General features: G+C 39.7%; 2 protein-coding genes across 4 annotated transcripts in view; one reads left to right on the top strand and one right to left on the bottom strand.

Annotated features, from left to right (window-relative positions):
- Positions 1–88: 88 nt before the first annotated feature.
- LOC140244123 (ATP synthase subunit beta, mitochondrial) lies at positions 89–11,614 on the bottom strand. The gene is made up of 10 exons (XM_072323768.1): positions 11,453–11,614; positions 8,655–8,831; positions 7,939–8,113; positions 5,679–5,800; positions 5,183–5,367; positions 4,384–4,542; positions 3,370–3,492; positions 2,435–2,647; positions 1,836–2,037; positions 89–853 (listed from the first exon to the last, which is right to left on the bottom strand). The coding sequence occupies exons 1-10, from the start codon at positions 11,568–11,570 to the stop codon at positions 756–758; spliced, it is 1,572 nt and encodes a 523-aa protein (XP_072179869.1). The 5' UTR covers positions 11,571–11,614; the 3' UTR covers positions 89–755.
- A 152-nt stretch (positions 11,615–11,766) lies between these two features.
- LOC140243685 (rac GTPase-activating protein 1-like) overlaps positions 11,767–21,370 on the top strand; it is a 36,822-nt gene continuing 27,218 nt past the window's right edge. For all 3 annotated transcript variants that reach the window (XM_072323347.1, XM_072323349.1, XM_072323348.1), the window contains exons 1-3: positions 11,767–11,838; positions 20,397–20,608; positions 21,213–21,354. In XM_072323347.1, the coding sequence (XP_072179448.1) occupies positions 20,518–20,608; positions 21,213–21,354 (233 nt within the window). In that variant the 5' untranslated portion in view covers positions 11,767–11,838; positions 20,397–20,517. The remainder of the gene's footprint in view (positions 11,839–20,396; positions 20,609–21,212; positions 21,355–21,370) is intronic.

Raw genomic sequence — 21,370 nt, 5'->3', positions numbered from 1 at the left:
CCACAACAAAGGGCAGTGAAGGTGTATTTCTCACACACAAGTACATGCCAACAGACACACAAAAGAACTGTAAATGCAGACTTGGACATTGGCAGCACAAAAGATGACACTAGGGTTTATTTCACTGTTTGGTGTACTAACCAAGAATAGCTTTTTAATACATTTTCTCATTTCTGCTGCAAGTTCACAGTTATAATCACATTCAAACGTGAGAGCTGGTCTCATTACAACTGGTTTGCCCTTGCACATTCATCTACAGATGAATTAGGAACAGTCATCCTATATCAAGGCTTTGCAAAAAGCAAATTCATTACATTTGGTTTGTTAGTGAATATGTCATTTGGGAATGACGGATATTGAATAGTGACAGACATCTACAGCATGATAATCGAATGGTCAAAATTTGTGGTGCGACACCCATGTGTTCACATAAATGCACCAACGCTGGAAAAGAGAGAACACCATTTTTCAAATTTACAAACTGTAAGTCGGTTGTGACAGATTAGCAAACGCATTTCACTACAAGTGAGTCAACACAGGCTTGGGATTGGAATATCTTTTCCATCATCTTTTTTTTTTTTGTTTTCCCATCAAGAAAGTCTAACTATAACTTATAAATTTCACAATATAAATTCTCTTCTTTGGTGCCCCAACACTGAGGGCAGATAGGGAGACTTGCCCGGAATTACTGTCTATGAAGGGAGAAATTTCAGGCAGGTGCCCTGGGGCTATAGTTAAGAGTCTTGGGGACTTTCTTAGGACTGTTCTTCGGCTAGCCTGGTGGCCTTCTCGGAAACCTCGTCGATGTTGCCTACCATGTAGAAAGCGACCTCGGGTAGATGGTCCAGCTCACCTGCAAGAAATAGGAGAGACGAGTATGTCTTGAAGCCGACAAATAGGTCTGGGAAACTACTGCTCCGCAATCACACAAAGACTGTGCACACATTTTCATTTTCTCCTTTGAAAACCAGGAAGACTTCTCTCGCTCTTTTCACTGCACAGTTTTTCTTATAAATCTAGTCATTTGCAGTTAGCAGTATATTGCGGCATCAACAAATCAAGCTTGAGTGAATTCTGATGGCACACATTACCTAACCTACGAAGCAGACTAAGAATAGAAACACATTTTCTGCTTTCAGCACCAGATGAGATGAGCATGTTTAGCATCATCCTGTGATCATGTCACACCCCTACAAATTTCCCCCAATATCACGAACTCATGTGAACGGTACTAGTCACGCTATGTAATTCGTGAGTTCCAAGAAGACTGAGAGAAATCACAGCAATGGCAACTTTTCTGGCACATAGCCCATCGGCTCCTGGGATTTTCAGTTGATCACAATTGGCTACAAATTACAATTCAAGCCTTGAAAATAATGTCTCTGGCAACACTTCTGGCAGAGGCATAAAAAGGTCATGTTATCTCCTGCGAATCAACAGTGAAATACAGTTATTTTCTGATACCTTTCACTCCTACATACCCATATATTCTGTCTACTTTGGAGTATTAACACACATATACTTCACAGGATATGCAGAGCACCTAACTGTATGCATCATATATTTAGCAAGTCTAATCTTTGTGAATCAAATTTGCAAATGTGGAGTACAGTAATGAACTGAGAAATGAACACCTGCCTGTCAAATTCATGTCAAGTTCAGATTTAATATCTTTTATCCTATTAAATTTGCGAAGAGCACCTGACTAGCAAAAACTGCAAAAATAAGAACTTTGCAAAATACACAATGTATACAGTATTCATTTCACATAAATCTTCTCCACTACATGATCTTTGGAGCAGGAGGAGGAGGAGGGGAGGGTGTCAATCACTCACCACCGATGATCATCTCGAATCCCTTGATGGTCTCCTCCAGGGTGACCAGCTTGCCGGGGCTGCCCGTGAACACCTCGGCCACCTGGAAGGGCTGGGACAGGAAGCGCTGGATCTTCCTGGCGCGGGCCACAGTCAGCTTGTCGTCCTCGGACAACTCGTCCATACCCAGGATGGCAATGATGTCCTGCAGGGTCTTGTTGTCCTGTAGAGGGGAAAGGGAGCACAGTGGGAGAAGTGATGGATTAGGCAGGCGGTTCTGAAGAATATTTTTCACCATGCTAACCTTCATTCATTTAGCCTCACTTCTCACATGGTTGTGCACTTCAGGCTTTTCAAGGCCTGATCACGCCAGCAGTGCTAATCTTACTCTATTTTTTCTACTACTACATAGTACCTCAAAAGAAAACAATCCAATCTTCTATGATGTTCTTACACGTTTCTATGTACAATCCAAATACAGAAGATTCAATTCCACAGGAAAGTCAAGTGTAGGTATTGAATTCTTGTACAGCACTTCTGCTACAAATGGACCTCTATGAAAAAAAATTCATTAATCACTGGGGGGGCTTGGGGTCCTCAAAACTTGTAAACGTCGGTACCTGCAAGATCTTCTGCACACCACGAGCGATGGCATAATGGCGCTCTCCGACCACGTTGGGGTCCATGATACGGGAGGTAGAGTCAAGAGGGTCGACAGCGGGGTAGATTCCCAGCTCAGCAATACCACGGGACAGCACGGTGGTGGCGTCCAAGTGAGCGAAGGTGGTGGCTGGAGCAGGATCAGTCAGATCGTCAGCGGGCACATAGATGGCCTGGTGGAGGTGGCAGAAAGAAAATAATTTTTCATACTTCTAGTCTGCCAATTGGCTTCAACTCACATAAGAAATACAGCAGATGTGAATTCAGCTTATGTAGAGTAGACAGCACAAGAAAAAATATCACTGCTTGTCTTGAAAAAGAAAAAAAAAGAAATCATGACTCCAATGCAAACTGGCCACAGCATTTATTGCAACTGATCAACAAATTGTCCATATCAACACAAGTCCACATGAATTATTCAGTGTTTAGAGTAACAGCCACGATATACATGTATATCATGGGAATACATACTCTGGTGGGACCCATAACCTCCTGATTACCAGACAGATGTCAAGTCCACTAGACCGACAAGCTTCCATCCGCCAGCCATTGACTGTTCTTATACACTAGCGGGTACTGCGTATTCATTCAAACTAAAGTTTTGCTCACTTGTAGGTATCTATGGAAGTACTTAGTAAAATGGAACTCTTCTTGAATAAAATGCAACCAAATGGTTAGCACATACGCTCACATGGAATAATGAAAGCAAGCCAAGTAAGGGATGGTGAACAATGGGCACTGCGTATGAGCGCACTTTGGTAACGACATGGCTCCACAAAGATCACGGGACCAGTTTTGACCAATCACAGGCTTTACAACTCATAAGCCGAAAACCGAGTTGGCCAGATTCTCTTTGTATACAGCAATGGTCTAGTTGTCATAAATGTCAACTCACCTGCACAGATGTGATGGATCCCTTCTTGGTGGTAGTGATACGTTCCTGCATGGTACCCATGTCAGTGGCCAGAGTGGGCTGGTAACCCACGGCAGAGGGGATACGACCCAGCAGGGCAGACACCTACATACACACAGTATGAAAAGATGAACTTGGGTAATTAACAGTAACCTCAACAACTTCTGGTTTCGGAAATGTTCAGTGGACAATTGGGTCAAGCTTTATTATCATTATTATTATGTATTCTTTTTTAACCCATTGAGGACGAGTCCCCAGGGGGGTGTTTCATAAAGCTGCTCGTAAAGTTACGAACAACTTACGAGCGACTGGTGATCAGTTATTGTGCTGAATTATGGAGATTCTGATAAGTATAGCACATAAGAACATCTTACCGTTCATGGATTTGAAATCTGTGTGCATGCATGTGATGTGTTCTCATGCACTGGCTGTAGTATTCAGTATACGTAGTTCTCCCAAGGTCCTCTCGACCGAGTCACATTCAGTCATCAATTCGAACAGAAAGGGACTATTGGCAGAACCAAACGTTGCCCTAAGCCTGTTTTCAATACTTCAACTTAATTGGTAAGTCTTCAAACTGAAGAAATTTTGGGATTTTAACTTGACATGTACCCGCGATACTAAATCTGTCGTGATCCTGAATGCTACAATGCGAAGCCCGATTACGCTATGCGTATGGGGCTGCTGGTCGCTATGCGTATGGGGCTGCTGGTCGCAGTTAATTGCATGATTACTAAGACAAGAGAGCACTTTGGGGCGAGTAAGTCTCACAGTGTTAGTTATATGAAAGGTACTTTAACCTGAAACACAAACTAAGAAAAGGAAATTCAGGGAAACTTTTGAGGTACCAAAACTTTTTATTATCTTTAACATCATCTGAATCCTCATCTGCTCCAAGGTGAAGAAAAGAGACATTGTAAATAAGTTGTGCCTAGTGCAATATCCACAGGGATTGAGCCCACGACATGGTGAATATCTTCATACAAGGACACTGACCTCTGAACCAGCCTGGGTGAAGCGGAAGATGTTGTCAATGAAGAGCAACACATCCTGTCCCTCCTGGTCACGGAAGTACTCGGCAACGGTCAGTCCGGTCAAGGCAACACGGGCACGGGCACCGGGGGGCTCGTTCATCTGACCGTACACAAGCGCCACCTATAAGGGGACACATAAATTCCTTTGTAAATACATACAGTACATGCATGTACACACAGCATCACACTGTGCAAGTGAGGAATAGTTTCATGTATTCTTCACCCATGCAACATTCACTCCAATACTTTTCTAGGTATTAAGTAAAGGGAGCATAATTTATGCCCTGTGATGAATAGAAGATGGGAAAAGATCAGCATGTTGTGCTTACTCTAAATCCAAAACAGAGAACATGCAAAATTTCCTAAGCGCTAATAAGCCCTTCTGCAATTTGCTCTACTTGGCGATCAACATTTTGTTTTTTGACCACAATGAGAGTGAAACATTTGTTCATCGGTGGAAAAGATTTGGGAATTACACTGTTCAACAAATTCATTCCAACATCTCACAGTTTTCTTTTGTTATATCGAAATTCCATTATACCCGAACAAAGAAACAATCAAAGTGCATAGAGCAGATAATGTTGCGGCCTGAATTTTTATTTTGTTGCAACCAGAATCTTGTTGTAACTGTGTTCCTTATAAGGGGAGTGCACTGTACTATTTCCCCACACTGGAATGCACTGCTTCTCTCCACTCTTTATTGACAACATCTGTGATATCCGACATGATGAAATAACTATCAAGGGCCAACCATAATCTACCTTTGATGTGTCATCCTTGAGGGAGATGACACCTCCTTCAATCATCTCGTGGTACAGATCGTTGCCCTCGCGGGTTCGCTCGCCAACACCAGCAAACACGGAGTAACCTCCATGGGCCTTAGCCACATTGTTGATCAGTTCCATGATCAGTACAGTCTTTCCGACTCCAGCGCCACCGAAGAGCCCTGGCAGTAAAGAATGAATTGCAAGTTATACTATAGCACTCCATGAATACTGATTTTGCATGTGCTCATCAGGCCATAAGCATCTACCTCATATATTCCAACTCTTGTCTCACCACCCCCAAATCTCCTCACTTATAGTTTTAGAAGATTGTATCTAGTTTCACTGAAAATTTCTAGGCTTCTAACACATCATGGCAAAATAATAATGCACAGGTGGCTGAACAACATGAAAACACAACTCACAAACATAGATTATGCATAGAATACCATTTTCCATCAGAGATAAAGACGTCAAGTCTGAAAATACTCACCGATCTTTCCTCCCTTGGCGTAGGGGGCGAGTAAATCGACGACCTTGATTCCCGTGACGAGGATTTCCTGTGCTACACTCATCTCAACAAACTCTGGGGCTTCTGCGTGGATAGCTGCTCTCCTGTGATTATTAAAATAAACACAAGATGAAGGAAGGTGACCACATTGTTTCTCCAGTCTACTAAACCTGATATTTGATATACAGCCACCTATTAATTTCACATTGCATGAACATTCCCATTTTACACCACTAAAAGAAAACACTAAGCATTTTCAGATTACTGTAGAACAAGGAATGCTTGCGTGCATTTTAATTTCGCAAGAGCCGAGTTTTGCAAAATTAAAATGCACGCGAAAATCTAGTCTACACTATATGCATTGAATGTTAGAGGCAACTCTAAAATTTCATGCTGCGAATAAGGCTGTCGGCTCCAATTTGCGGAAATTTCACGCCGCGAAAATATGTTTTACAGTATAAATTACATTGTACAGAAACTAAGAACAATACAATTCACAATTATTTGTCTTTGTCTTTCATTGAAGTGCCCCCTGAAGACATCATATACATACATCTCTCTTTTTTTTTGGGGGGGGGGGGTTGGGGCACGAACATTCTTTAAAGTCATGTTACTGTATTCCATTTTTTTTTTTTTTTTTCAGATAGATGATCAGACTTGTAAGATACCTAGACTTCAAAAATATATGTAAACTACTGTCTAAATACAAAATATCTACAAGTTTGTTGCTGACAACATGAAAAAGCCTGCATGACCCATGACCATTTCATATTAAGTCTTGAACCCCACGTATCAATTTATGTCATCAGCCTTTCAGTCTACTGTAATCAATTTCAACAGGAAGAGAGAGGGGAAAACTAGAAATGTCGCTATGGCGACTGATGCCTCCGCCATAATGCATGATTCTCCCAATAGGCGTATAGTACAATGTCTTCACAATGTGTGATCCATCACAGTTTCACATAACTGGCAAAATATTGAAATGACAGGTTTGTCAGAAATGTCTTGAACTGGGTTTGCTATAATTTTCTAAGAGTGCAGGTACACATATTTGGGGAATTTTGGGAAAGTTTATGCAATGAGTAATTTCCAAGGTACGAAGAAAGAGTGTGATGACGGTACAAAATAGATTTTTTTTTTTTTTTTTTTTTTTTTGGGGGGGGGGGGGCATTGAAACCTGGCCTTTGACCCTTAACCTTTGACCTTCTGGCTGGAAATTTCCCGGAGAATCTCCATTAGGTAATGCATGTATTAAGTTTTGAAACTAATAATGCAAGCATTGCATATACTAGTATATGAGGGAAATAGTAAAATTTTGAGGAGTTGACCTTGACCTTTGATCCCTGACTATTGACCCATGACCCCTAAATTCCCTAGATAATCCCTGCCAGACAGTACATGCATATGTACCAAGTTCCACGAAGATACATTGAAGCATTTGAGAGAAAAGTAATATTGCAACATTTTCACCTAACCTTTGACCTTTTCACCTTTGACCTTATGACATGAAACTCTCTCTGGAGAATCTTTACGCAGTAGTACATGTCCACACCAAGTTTCACGAAAATACCTTCGGGCACTGCATAGATATGGGGGAAATTGCAACATTTGAAGCATTTGACCTTGACCTTTGACCTCTTGCCAATGTCACTAAAATCTACTCAACTAATTGTCCCATCATACATCATCCTTGGACCAAGTTTGGTGAAAGCTGCTTCATCCAGTTTTGAGTTATCACGTAAACAGATAAATTTTAGGATTTGACCTTGATCTTTGACCTTTGACCTCTGTCCGATTTCACTGAAAAACTAATCAAGTAATTGTCCCATCATACATCATCCTCCAACAAAGTTTGGTGAAATTTGCTCCATCCAGTCTTGAGTTATCGCGTAAACGGATACAATTTCATGATTTGACCTTGACCTTTGACCTTCAGCCGATTTCACCCAAAATCTAATCAAATAATTGCCCCATCATACTTCATACTTGGACCAAGTTTGGTAAAATTCCAGTAAATATTACTCAAGTTATCGCGTAAACGAAAGCGGACGGACGTACGTTCGGACGTACGGACGTACAGACGGACGGACGGACAACCCAAAAACATAATGCCTCCGGCACCACTTTGTGGCGGAGGCATAAAAAGAGACAAAATCCCTTTCTAGGGCTCTGTCATGTTATCAGCTGGAGCTACATGAATGCTACTGATATCATGTCATGTATGCCAAGAATATGGAAGCACCTCTCTGTTGGGATTGGTCCTCTCTCGTCAATGGGTTCACCAATGACGTTGATGATGCGTCCCAGCGTCTCGGGGCCGACGGGGATGCTGATGGGGCTGCCTGTATCGACGCAAGCCTGGCCTCGGACCAGACCCTCGGTACCGTCCATGGCAATGGTCCTCACTGTGCTCTCACCTGGAGATGAAGAGAAAGATTCAAGATCTTACCAATTTCTCGCTTCCAAAAATATTGTCAAAACCACACTATCAACAACAACTTCCCAAAAATCTTTAGAACAGGAAAAGGACAAACAGAAAGATAGATCTGATGATGAAGGAAGACACAAAACATATCACTGGCTTATTCTATCTTCTAACATAATTACAGAAGTCATTAAAAGTTCGCATCAACAAGGAGATAATTCAAACACTTTTATTAAAGTTCAAGGATGCAAGCCAGTAATCAACTCAGCAGTCTCTAAATCCACCCTTGTACACATAATCATACAATGTTATTAGTCAACGTGATTCTATGACTTCGGAACTCGCGACTTCAAAATACATTTAAGCAATGAGGGTAGACACACTAAAAATTTACAACAGATGTATCAAAACAGACATTGCGCCGTAGAGCAAGGTTTAGTAATGGCTTCAGAAACAGGGGGAAAAATACGAACTAACCATTACACTGGTTTGGATTTTCTGTTTGAATAACAGAACACTTCTCGCTCGCTTACCAAGATGCTGTGCAACTTCGAGAACTAATCTGCTTGTCCTGCCCTGGACTTCCAGGGCATTGAGGATGGGAGGGAGATCATCATCGAACTGGACGTCGACCACAGCACCAATGACAGCAACGACTCTTCCCCTGGGAGATGATGCCGCTGCCTTGGGCTCAGCAGCATATGTTCTTCCTGTAACATGCAAGCAATACACGAATTGCCATGAAACCACTCATGTAATTACTCCTGTTTGTTTGTGGTTTGTTTGTGTTTTGTTTTGTTTTGTTTTTTTTTTTTGTTTTTTTTTTTTGGAGGGGGGGGGGGGTGTTTGGTTGTTTGTTTTTGGCTGTTGCTAGTTAGTTTGTTTGTTTGTAGTGGCACAGTTGGGAAATTGCAGGTATTTCTTGCTACCCTAAATGAACTAGTGTCATCTTGCAGCGGTCATACACCACCAGAACACCCTAGCATCGTCAAAAATGCTAGAAAATAGTTGGTTTCTGCTACAGCCCCAGTGTTCTTTGCATGAGATGAAAAGAAAAAAACAAAGACCATGAAGTCACATATTCACATCACACATAATCCCAATATAAATGTAAATGAATAATGAACACAGTAATTTCAACCTTTACAGAGCCACACATGCAGGCATACATTTTGCAATACTTGACCTTGTATGCTCAAACAAAGTGCTGGATCATGAAGGAGCTTATTGCCTTGAATTAACAAAGCTGCAGCGTAGCACATCATCATTCTGTTTCTTCTGACACCAGTACGTATGTATTTTGCAAACCTCTGCTACACTTCAAATTTATTCACTACATTCAAAATTTCTCTCTGGGCCAGCTTCATGTGAACTATTTCTTTACTCTTCATTTCATGTTCTGTAACACCTTTCACATCGAGATGTAACTTTGTAAACAGACAATCACAGTATTTTTCAGATCAGCATGACTTGGATTTTTTTCCTCTTCTTTTTGTCACTCTGATTTAGTTACAAGTCGATGTCATCCTGTAAAGATGAACTTCCCAAGTTTTCAACCGAGACATGCGACAATTGAAGAAAATCAATGACTTTCAAAAAAAAAAAGAAAAAAAAAAAGGCCTAACTGCTTTTAATGCTAGAGTCACAGCAACATGTCTGTTTGATATCTTCTCTTTGTATTTTCCTCAGGACCACGTTTTCCACATGATGCAAATTTCATAAAAATGTCTAAATTTCCAGCAGCTGAGCACATGTGTGTGCATGTGTGCTGCCACTTACTGTAAAACATGATATATTCGCGGCATGAATTGGAGCCGATGGAGTTTTTTCCAGGCATGAAATTTTCAAAAACTGCCACTGGGATTTAATGTATATAGTGAAGACAAGAACTTTTGCATGCATGTGACAATTCCTCATTTTACAGTATATACATCCTTACACGTATCTCTCTTTCTTTTCTATCTTTTCTTCTTTTATTTGCAGGTATTCCTATCTAGCTTTCCCTTTCCTTCCCATTAATCATTTCTTTTGAGTTTCCTCTCATCTGATTTACTCACTTTCTTATTCAATCTTTATTTTCTGCCTTCATGGGTTATCTTTGACTCCATCTACCTGTCCTTTCTTTCCTCTCCAATATCTTATGTTTCCTTCTAATGAATCCTTTTCTTTCATTTTTAACCTTCATTAATTCTTTTTCTTCTTTTCCATTTTTGCTATCATCCAGTTTTGATTCATCTCTCATTCCATTTTCATTTTCATATTTTCAATCTTTATTTCTTTGCTTTTCTCTTTTCTTTTCAAACATATTCATCTCTTCCTTACTTTTCTTTATAAATATAAGTTTCTCTTCTTCCTTTCCTTCCATTATTTTTCATTTTTATTTCAAATGTACTTTCCATTTTGTAAACCTTCCGTTTCATTTTTCCAGGTTTAATATTTTAGTATCCCTCCTTTCATTTTCTTTTCCCCCACCTATCCTGACCTTTCACTTTATAGAACCTATTCTTTTACCCTTGTCTTATAACAATTTTTTTTTCACAATCGTCTTTCATTTGTATACAAACACACCCTCACACACACATGCACACACACAACATGAACAGCCCAAACCTCAATCGCTACCGCGACTCGGTACTAGCCGAGAGAAAGCCCCCCCCCCCCCCCCCCCCAAAAAAAAAAAAAAAAAATCTTTTTAAAGATACCATAGAACAGAAGAACTTGCTCTGGTCGCTTTGAAATCACTACATTCCAATCAAACGCTGCACTTGTGCACTCGCTGCCATGCCATGAACACATTTCGTCATTTATACCTTGATGCACCGACAACTGCCTCTGTGCAACTTGGTTATCGCAGAGCGAACTAGCTGCAATCGACAAATTGTGACATGTGTAAAAGTGTCTAACATTAAACGGTGAAAATTCCATTTCATTGGACTTGTATTGGAGCTCACTCAGACGAGTCAGATGCAAATTCGTGGCTGTTGCCACTCTGTTGGATGAGTTTGACGTTTGTGCATGTTTGGAGATCAATTGACGAACAAGTACAAAAGGATACTAGCAGCAAAATTCTGGTAAACTTTATTTAAAAATGGTAAATTTCACAGCTGAAGTTCAGCTCTTATTAACAGGTCCGGTCGCACCACACACTGAGCTGTACGCAACGGGCGGGCACGTCTGCCAACAGATTGCCATGCAACACATGAAGGCCTACTGATCCCCATACGAATGCATGCATGCGGCACATCTCTCACACTATCTTGCCGGCAGTGCTCCCGATCCATAAAGTTAAGTGACATGATACACACAAATTTAAACAAATTCGTCCACTTACTGTTACATGTTGCGGTAGGTAGCCATGTTCTACTCGTCTGTGTTAAGACTGAATGTGAATATTGTGTTTTGGCGGCTTTTACAGCCGAAAAACACGTTCTTGCCACCCTGCTAAACATGGCGATGTCTGAATTCTTGCCAGGGGTCACGCATGCCGGCGAATATCGGAAGGACTCGGAGAACTTCGACAAAAAAGGTCAATTGATCATGTGACCGAAGATCTTCATTCTCATTGGCCCCAGCTGATCCAATGCGATTATCGATATTTTTGGCAGCGCGTGAAATGAACCGTTGTTTTCTCCCTTGTGTGCATGCCAAACATTGAAAAAATTCTTCGCGATCGACGTCGTTATACAGTGGAAAAAGCATGCATTCAACATCAATTTGGTAAGTTGCAACAATGTGTTATACGTTTGAGTATTTCAATGTATTTGATTCAAATAATAAAGTAATGCAATCGGGAAAAATGTTTCAGAAACGGGATTTTCTCGACAAAACAGGGCTTACAGTTACACATGACAAGTAGCGTACTGTGTACAGGCGAAACCAAGGGCAAGGCGGTGAACCCAGTTTCAGTCGCAGCAACAACCAAGGACTCAAGGAAGAAGGAGAACGGAGACGTGTACAACGGCCTGCGGCGGTGCGAGACACATGCACGCCGTTCTCGCTGCTGTCGGTCCAGATCCAGCTAGCTGAGTAGTTCCAGTCACTAGTCGACAGTTCAGTTGTGTATCAATCACAAATCTCTTGAAAGCTGCAATCAATCGCAGCCTGTGATAGTGTGATTGATTGATTGCAGTTCTCCGTCTTAATTTCAATCATAACTTTTTTATAAGATGGATTTGCATTCAATCGTAAACTTTGAAACATGATGTGATTGAATTGAATCAATCACAACTTTAACGTTACAAGTCTTTATAAATCGTGATTTGATTAGGCCTAACCTTAGATCATAATTCTTGTCATTCTTTTTAACGTTAGGGTTTATGTTTAATGTTACCTTTTAATTTTGATGCAGTACAGTATTTGAGCTAACATTAACCGTTGGCGTTAGACAGAAAAATCCATCTGTCTGGAGAAGTCTTTCTTTTAGCATTTTTTTTTTTTTTACTTTTGTTTGTGAAGCCAGACGTAGGCCTATTTTAACAGTGTTACACTGTAACGTTAACTGGTTAGTCTCCGCGGAACATATCCCCGACGACAAAATAGTGTTATACGTTTGAGTATTTCAATGTATTTGATTCAAATAATAAAGTAATGCAATCGGGAAAAATGTTTCAGAAACGGGATTTTCTCGACAAAACAGGGCTTACAGTTACACACGACAAGTAGCGTACTGTGTACAGGCGAAACCAAGGCGGTGAACCTAGTTTCAGTCGCAGCAACAACCAAGGACTCAAGGAAGAAGGAGAACGGAGACATGTACAACGGCCTGCAGCGGTGCGAGACACATGCACGCCGTTCTCGCTGCTGTCGGTCCAGATCCAGCTAGCTGAGTAGTTCCAGTCACTAGTCGACAGTTCAGTTGTGTATCAATCACAAATCTCTTGAAAGCTGCAATCAATCGCAGCCTGTGATAGTGTGATTGATTGATTGCAGTTCTCCGTCTTAATTTCAATCATAACTTTTTTATAAGATGGATTTGCATTCAATCGTAAACTTTGAAACATGATGTGATTGAATTGAATCAATCACAACTTTAACGTTACAAGTCTTTATAAATCGTGATTTGATTAGGCCTAACCTTAGATCATAATTCTTGTCATTCTTTTTAACGTTAGGGTTTATGTTTAATGTTACCTTTTAATTTTGATGCAGTACAGTATTTGAGCTAACATTAACCGTTGGCGTTAGACAGAAAAATCCATCTGTCTGGAGAAGTCTTTCTTTTAGCATTTTTTTTTTTTTTTACTTTTGTTTGTGAAGCCAGACGTAGGCCTATTTTAACAGTGTTACACTGTAACGTTAACTGGTTAGTCTCCGCGGAACATATCCCCGACGACAAGATAGTGTTATACGTTTGAGTATTTCAATGTATTTGATTCAAATAATAAAGTAATGCAATCGGGAAAAATGTTTCAGAAACGGGATTTTCTCGACAAAACAGGGCTTACAGTTACACACGACAAGTAGCGTACTGTGTACAGGCGAAACCAAGGCGGTGAACCTAGTTTCAGTCGCAGCAACAACCAAGGACTCAAGGAAGAAGGAGAACGGAGACATGTACAACGGCCTGCAGCGGTGCGAGACACATGCACGCCGTTCTCGCTGCTGTCGGTCCAGATCCAGCTAGCTGAGTAGTTCCAGTCACTAGTCGACAGTTCAGTTGTGTATCAATCACAAATCTCTTGAAAGCTGCAATCAATCGCAGCCTGTGATAGTGTGATTGATTGATTGCAGTTCTCCGTCTTAATTTCAATCATAACTTTTTTATAAGATGGATTTGCATTCAATCGTAAACTTTGAAACATGATGTGATTGAATTGAATCAATCACAACTTTAACGTTACAAGTCTTTATAAATCGTGATTTGATTAGATCATAATTCTTGTCATTCTTTTTAACGTTAGGGTTTATGTTTAATGTTACCTTTTAATTTTGATGCAGTACAGTATTTGAGCTAACATTAACCGTTGGCGTTAGACAGAAAAATCCATCTGTCCGGAGAAGTCTTTCTTTTAGCATTTTTTTTTTTTTACTTTTGTTTGTGAAGCCAGACGTAGGCCTATTTTAACAGTGTTACACTGTAACGTTAACTGGTTAGTCTCCGCGGAACATATCCCCGACGACAAGATAGACAGACCGCACAATCTTTTGGTCAAGGCGGGGCATTGGCATGTTTTGTATCATGTTCTCAGACTCTATCCAATGTCGATAACCAAATTCCACTAAAATCACATCATGATGGAAATACTTCATACTAATGTTAGATATCTAGTTCCAGATCATAGTACTATGGTAGCCCTACTAACGGTTACATATCGACCACCCTTTTTGAAACCGACTGCGTATACATTGATGCACAGAACGCTTAGTACGCACTTCACTGCGCGCAGAGCACATAAAAATGGATTGGCTTTGACCGTTGATGAGGATGGTGTGGGAAAACGTGAAAATTCACTGTTCATTAATGGTTTTAATCAAGGACAAAATTTCGAATGAATATTTTCACCGAATCATAATGTAATAATAATGTCTATGGAAGTTTCTAAAAAGCTTCGTACAACACGGTGTTAAATACAACTCGGTTTCCGTGCATAGTCAATGCAAAAACAGCGGTCGATCTCAATGAGGAGCTTTACCGCGGGGAGCTGAAACGAGGCCACGCAAGTTCGACGGCGATATTTTTGCACTGAAACTTTGAATCGAAAAGGGAACAGCGGCATTTGATAGCGCTGGATTTTCTCAATCACGTAGGTCAAGTTTTTTACGTGACTTTCATTGTTAAATATTCTTATCAAGCAAATAAACATTAGGCGGTCGATGAGTAGTAGGTCCAACCATACATTCATAGCTTCTTTATAGATCCCTATTTCCTATCACACTGTCACTCAGATAGACCACTAGGCACTAGATATCTAAATCATCCATGCATCCAAAGGGAAGCATTGCGTTGGTACTGGTATTGACAACGTCAACTTTCATGTTGCTCCAAAACATCTCGCTCTTCGCAAGCCTCTATTATTGACAATCTTGCAGAAATTAAAGGACAAGTTCACCTTCATAAACATAAGGATTGAGAGAATGTAGCAAATATTAGTAGAACACATCATTGAAAGTTTGAGGAAAATCGGACAATCCGTTCAAAAGTTATGAATTTTTGAAGTTTTTGTGCAGTAACCGCTGGATGAGAAGACTACTGCAGTGTGTGAATAACTTAGATGTCACATGCGTACAACAATATACAGTAAGGAAAATATGAAGAGAATTTCACAAAAATTTCGTCTTTTGAAAAAAGTACACATTCACCCGACTCGTTACCGACAAATGTTATAGGTAATATTATTCCCCCTGCCTTTAGAAAGAGGCAAGTCAAGTGCTCTTTTATTATGCGAAAAAAGTGAAAATATGTTGAATTTTCTTTACATTTTCTTTATACTGTTGTACGCATATGACTCACAAGCTGTAGTAGTCTCCTCATCCAGCGGTTCCAACACAAAAATTTTAAAAATTCATAACTTTTGCATCGATTGTCCTTTCACTGATGTGTTCTACTAATATTGTTGCATTCTCTCAATCCTTATGTTTATGAAGGTGAACTTGTCCTTTAAAGTCAGTCCGAGAAGCCCTGTTTATGGGGGGGGGGGGGGGGGGTGGGGAGGGCTCCTGCTAATACAGCACTGTAAGGATCCCTCCTCGTGAGCATGGCCAGGGTGCTCATGAGGCCCCTTGTTCACTTATCATCCATCTCACATTTGACATAGTTGCAAGTTCGTACTGTGATTTTTTTGTTACACACACACATATCCACTCTCTATGATGAAGAAAAAAAAAAAATCTGTCTGTGAGTTTTGACAAAAATTGAGTGTTATCTACCAATGTGCAGTGACCCACCAAAACATGGGTACCAGCCGGTTCGCTCAATGCAGGGCCGCACAGCCTGCACTGCTGCACCTATCAGCCTGATCTGACTCAAAATTTTCGGTGCTGTTTTCTATGGCTCTCGCCTCTCCATGCAGGAATGGCCATGGCCGTGAAAGTGAAGTTTGACATCATTTTACAAATATATTTGTAAAGAGAAAAATAAAATCAGAACTATAATCTTAAGATTTAAACCTGATCTTGTGCATATTTTCCAAATTACTATTCCACACTGATACTAGGTGATAGAGTAGTAGGTTATCGAATATGTCAGCAAACTAATATCTTTGTGCAGATCCATTACGGGTTCACTTTCCACATATGTAAATTCTGCCATCCACCAGCCTTTGGGCACCTTTCTTGCAAGCATTTGTACTCCTGCTGCGAGCAAGCACGCAAGCAATGCAAGCTGTGGGATTTTTAGAGTGAGCTTGCACACGCATGGAAGGAGATTACTGTACCTAGTGTTTTATTGCAGATAGATTCTGGGAGCTAAAAATCAGTGTAGACATCTAGATGAGGTCGTCTGCATGTAGGTCTACAATGATTTTTGCAAGTTGAAAAATGGGTAGAGCTAAAAATGCTTTTGTGTGTCCCTCTGCCCTGTCAGCCTTCAACTTGAATACTAGATGAAGGCCAGTAAACTCTCCTTTTTCACTGGTTCTAGTACGTGTAAGTCAACTATTTTACATGTATGCATATAAATGATATGCACTTCTTTTGTACATCTGTAAGATCATTGATGGACCCCCAGAACATCAGACTCGATCATGTGACTGTCTGTGAATTATACCATGTCGTGTGAGACTCCTATTTAAATATTGCAATATTGGAATGTACATATGTAAGTCAATGAACTCTCTGCATGTTATTTCTTGCTGCCAAAATTGTGTTGTAGACTACAGATGTCACAGTTGATAATGATAGAGTTAAAGCCCTTCCTAGTTGCCATCTTTTCCTTCCTTTCTTTCCTTATGGGTCCCCTGGTTTTCTTTGTGGCTTGTATACAGTAGGACAATTTCCAGCACAATTCAGAATGGTCATTTCTGTCCACCAATTGATTTTTCATTGGCAAAATACAGTCGACTCCCGTTATAACAAAGTCCATGGGACCGGCAGTTTTCTTTCATTATAAAATATCGAAATTTTGTTATAGCCGAACAAATAAGCAATGACAATACATAGAGTGAATTACATTGCGGTCCTAATTTTTACTTTGTCGTATGGGTAACCGGAATTTTGTTATGGCCATGTTCATTATTACGGGAGTGCACTGTACAATGTATATATGAACATTATTTATGACACTTGACGTGGGCAATTCCATGAGAAATGTTCACTTTGGTGAAAAAATGAAGTTTTGAGTTTCACTTAAGTTCTCAAATATTCTAAGAAAGTAACATATATATTTTCATTTTTCACTAGTCGCATCTTTGTCATTGCAAAATTTTGTATTTTTCTCAGTCAATGAAAATACTGCATGATGTGTTGCAATGATGCAAAAATTTGGCTATTTTTAGAGAGTTTAGTGTTCCTGTCTCTAAAGAAGGCCAGATATGTCCCAGAGGCCTTGTTCAGATTTTAAATTATAGTCCAGTGTATATATCAACGGAAAATCACAACCAAATTCCTTAGCATTCATCAGTTTTTGACCTATTGATCCTCAAAGTTGTGTGATTTCTATAACATTTCAAGCGTCATGTCCGTTACGTTTTTTTACTATAAGTTTTCATAGCCAAGAGGAAATTAGTGTAAAGTTGCTGCAAATTCATTTTCTATGTTAGGATTGAATCCCCTTGCATGTGTGAAAACCACTTTTCTATACCACTTCTAGTTTTCCTGTAAATGGCGTAACGGACATGACACTTTGCGTAACGGACATGACACCTCATATTAGACAAGTGGCAGAAATAACACTGGCCAAGTGAAACAGGGTGGTGATTAGTTTTAATTGCTTGAGGATAGTAGGACATTTCTATACTTGGGTAAATAATTAAGTCTGCACATCACTCAATAAAACAAAAACAAGCAGACTTTGCTTTCTGCTACTGGAAGACTGTTGATTTTAGATGATCTTGCTACCCTGTTACACCGGTTTGATCCATTCCCACCTCTTGTAATCCTGACTGATAAACAGCAGCTGTCATTCCAAGGAGTATTAGACAATGGTGTTTTCACTGTTGGCCTTCCCTTCTATACTTAAAATGAGCACTTTCTACATATAAATACATTTTAGACCACATTTAACACATTTGTATCTGCCATGGAGTCAACTTAACAGCCAGGTACTCCTGCACAAATGGATCCTCGTGCATCCAAATACATGATCACTGATGATACAACAACAAAGAATCCAAATGTCACCAGCATCAATGTCTTCAATGATGGTGTTGCCTCATATTTTTTTTTTTAAGTTTGTGCTGCATTGTACCTCTCTCATCTCTATGACTCTATAAATCCACACCTTCAGTGGCACATTAATGAGATATCACTTACCAAGAGGGCTGAGAATGGAATTGTTTGCTTTATTAAGCGTGTTGACAGTACATGTAGCTCTATCGTCAGAGAAAGTCGGTCTGAATGCTGCCTATCCATTTCATCAATACAACTAAACTAGATGTACCTCTATGCCAAGGGATATCCGGTGTATATGACAGCACACAGCATTGTACAAAAAGCACAATTTTGAGATGCTATGAGAAGTTGTTTATCCACTGAAAGGTACACTGTATAATCAGTTACAACCAGTTGGTACGGAAACTGGGAAAGCATCCAGTATTTCAAAATGTCCTACTCACAAGCTGGTGAGAATAATGTAACCAGTACACCACTCTGGCAAGCTTTAAGAAGTGCCTAAGCAAGCAATAAGTTGATTATACAATTTGAACAAGTTGAATTTGCCGTGAAGAAAACAAGAAATACTTTGTTGCCCAGGTGACCACTCTAAATGGAAATGGATTATATGTTGTGAAAATTCTCAGAAAAAAAGGGGCTTGGTCATTCACTTCTAGCCAAGAAAAGAAAGCATTTGTTGACAATAATAAAGTACTGGTACTAGCAGTGGAAGTTTTTACAATAGTCTATCCAAGATTGGATAACAGAGGATGATTCTCCTCCAAGGATGACATTAATGCCAAATGAAAGAACTTTGCAGAAATGATATTTACATACCTTATTTCTTTCAGATGATAACACTAATTTGATGATGGTACCAAACAGTTTTGTGGTCCTGTTTCATTGCATAAAAGTTGATGCAATCTGGAGTACATTTTAATGATGTTGTATTCAAACTTTTTATTTCATACAGATCTGGTTCATTCTGTTTTCTTTGCCTATTCGCAGATATGGAGACTTCTGTATTGTACATGTATGCCATTGTGGTACTCTGGGCATTGCACTCCATGTGCTTTAGAGTAGCTGTTAGATCACTGAAACCTGCAATAAAAGGACTTTTTGATGTTTTGGTCAACAACATAATGTAGTTAGCAGTGTGCAGTTATTCTAATCTTTTTATTTTGAAACAAAGAAGTGAAAATATGGTTAACTTTACAAGGGTGTCATGTCCGTTACGCTAGTGTATAATACTAAGTATCAAATATTAGGCCACTAAGAAAAAAATAACCATAGTATAAGATAGTAATATGTCCTATTCTGCTATGGTGGGTGGTAGTAACTGGAAATTTGTCACTAATTGTAGCTAACTGGAGCAGGAGCGAATTTGTTTTATATTTCTTTGTTTTGTAAATATATACAAAGACTAACCCCCCTAAAATGATATAAATATAAGAAATATTACATGATTGCAGGTATGATGTGTGTCCCTATGTTCTAACCTTACTATGCCAACAATTGAGTATCTGCTATACCTTGTAATAAAAAAATTCTCTTAGCTTACAAAAAGTGGACAAAACTGTCATGTCCGTTACACTCGAAGTGTCATGTCCGTTACGCAATATTTTAAACTATTAAAAAATAATGAACAGTAAAACTACTTTAAATTAGGACTTTATGAGTAAAGCATGACCTAAAGCTTTAATCAAGACCAAAACCAGCTGCATCTTATCCAAAAATTCACAGGAATTTTCATATTGGTAAGTAGATCAAAATGCCTTGTCCATTTAGTGTCATGTCCGTTACGCTCGCTAAAAATGCAATTTCTCAACAACCACTCGATGAATTTCCATGAAATTTTCTGTGTACATTACATATACTTAAATGTGTCTGATAAACTCAATTAGAATCTTTTGGAGACTCCAAATTTCACTGTGTGATGGTTTGAATCACAAAAAAGTGGTCTGAATGTAATGTCCATTACGCTGGAATTGACCACATATACACATACTTTGTCTTTTCTCATGATGCAGAGAGACGTCAGGCTATTTCTAGAGATAGAGGTGACCAAGTACCGTACTCACCAGTGCAAGATCCCAGCCAGAGTACTGGTAGATTCTAACTGTCAGCAAAGAGCCAAAGAGTCATACGACAATGGCAAGGCTAGCTGGAAAGACATCCCTGGTTGCTGCTTTTGATGAGATTGTTCACTTCTCATCTATTCTGTCCAAAGGAATTGAGTCAGGTAAGTGTTTTTCTGATCATGCAGATCCTATTTGATTTTTTTTTCCTTTTTCTTTTTTTTTTTTACCTCCAGGTGCCAGTTTGATTAAGTGGAGTCATAATTTTTGTTAAATCTAATACATTATCTATGCCTAATTTGATCAGCTGCATTAAGTCAGGTCTTCTTCAAGTTGAAATGAGTCATGGTATCAAATATGGAATGACAGTAATATCATCCCACTAGGAATCTCTTGTATGTTGATTTCCAGGTGAACGTTTACTTTTGGTAGCAAGTGGCAAGCCTGTAATACTTTTTAACTGTGTTTTTTTTTCTTCTATCTATTCACATGAATTTGTGATCTCTTACTGTGATGCACATTTTCTGCAACAGACAAGAGTACTTGTGTTCACTCTGCAAATTGATTACCCGTAGTGGCAATTATGCCATAAGTAGCAAGCTCTTTTCAGTGAGAACAGTAAAACTCGGGCCACTTATGGAAGGCAAACATCAAGTTAATTACACATGAAATACACATACAAAATACAAATACAGTTAAATACACATCCAAGTTAATTCATATCTCACCCATCACCTGAATGTATTGTATCAAATGGTTGTCCACCAGAGTTCCTGGCCGCGGTGCAGAGCCAGGAGGAGGGGCGTCGGCGCTGGCTACAGGCGGAGCAGGAGACCATGGGGGGCAAGGAGCAGCATCTGAAGCTAGTGGCAGAACGGGACGCCCTCCAGACGAAACTCAAGCATGCGAGGTGGGTCGGAGTGGTC

The sequence above is a fragment of the Diadema setosum genome, chromosome 20 (assembly GCF_964275005.1).
Source record: "Diadema setosum chromosome 20, eeDiaSeto1, whole genome shotgun sequence".
Classification (NCBI taxonomy): domain Eukaryota; kingdom Metazoa; phylum Echinodermata; class Echinoidea; order Diadematoida; family Diadematidae; genus Diadema; species Diadema setosum.
The sequence above is the reverse complement of the archived record's forward strand: the minus strand, read 5'-3'. Positions and strand labels throughout refer to the sequence as shown.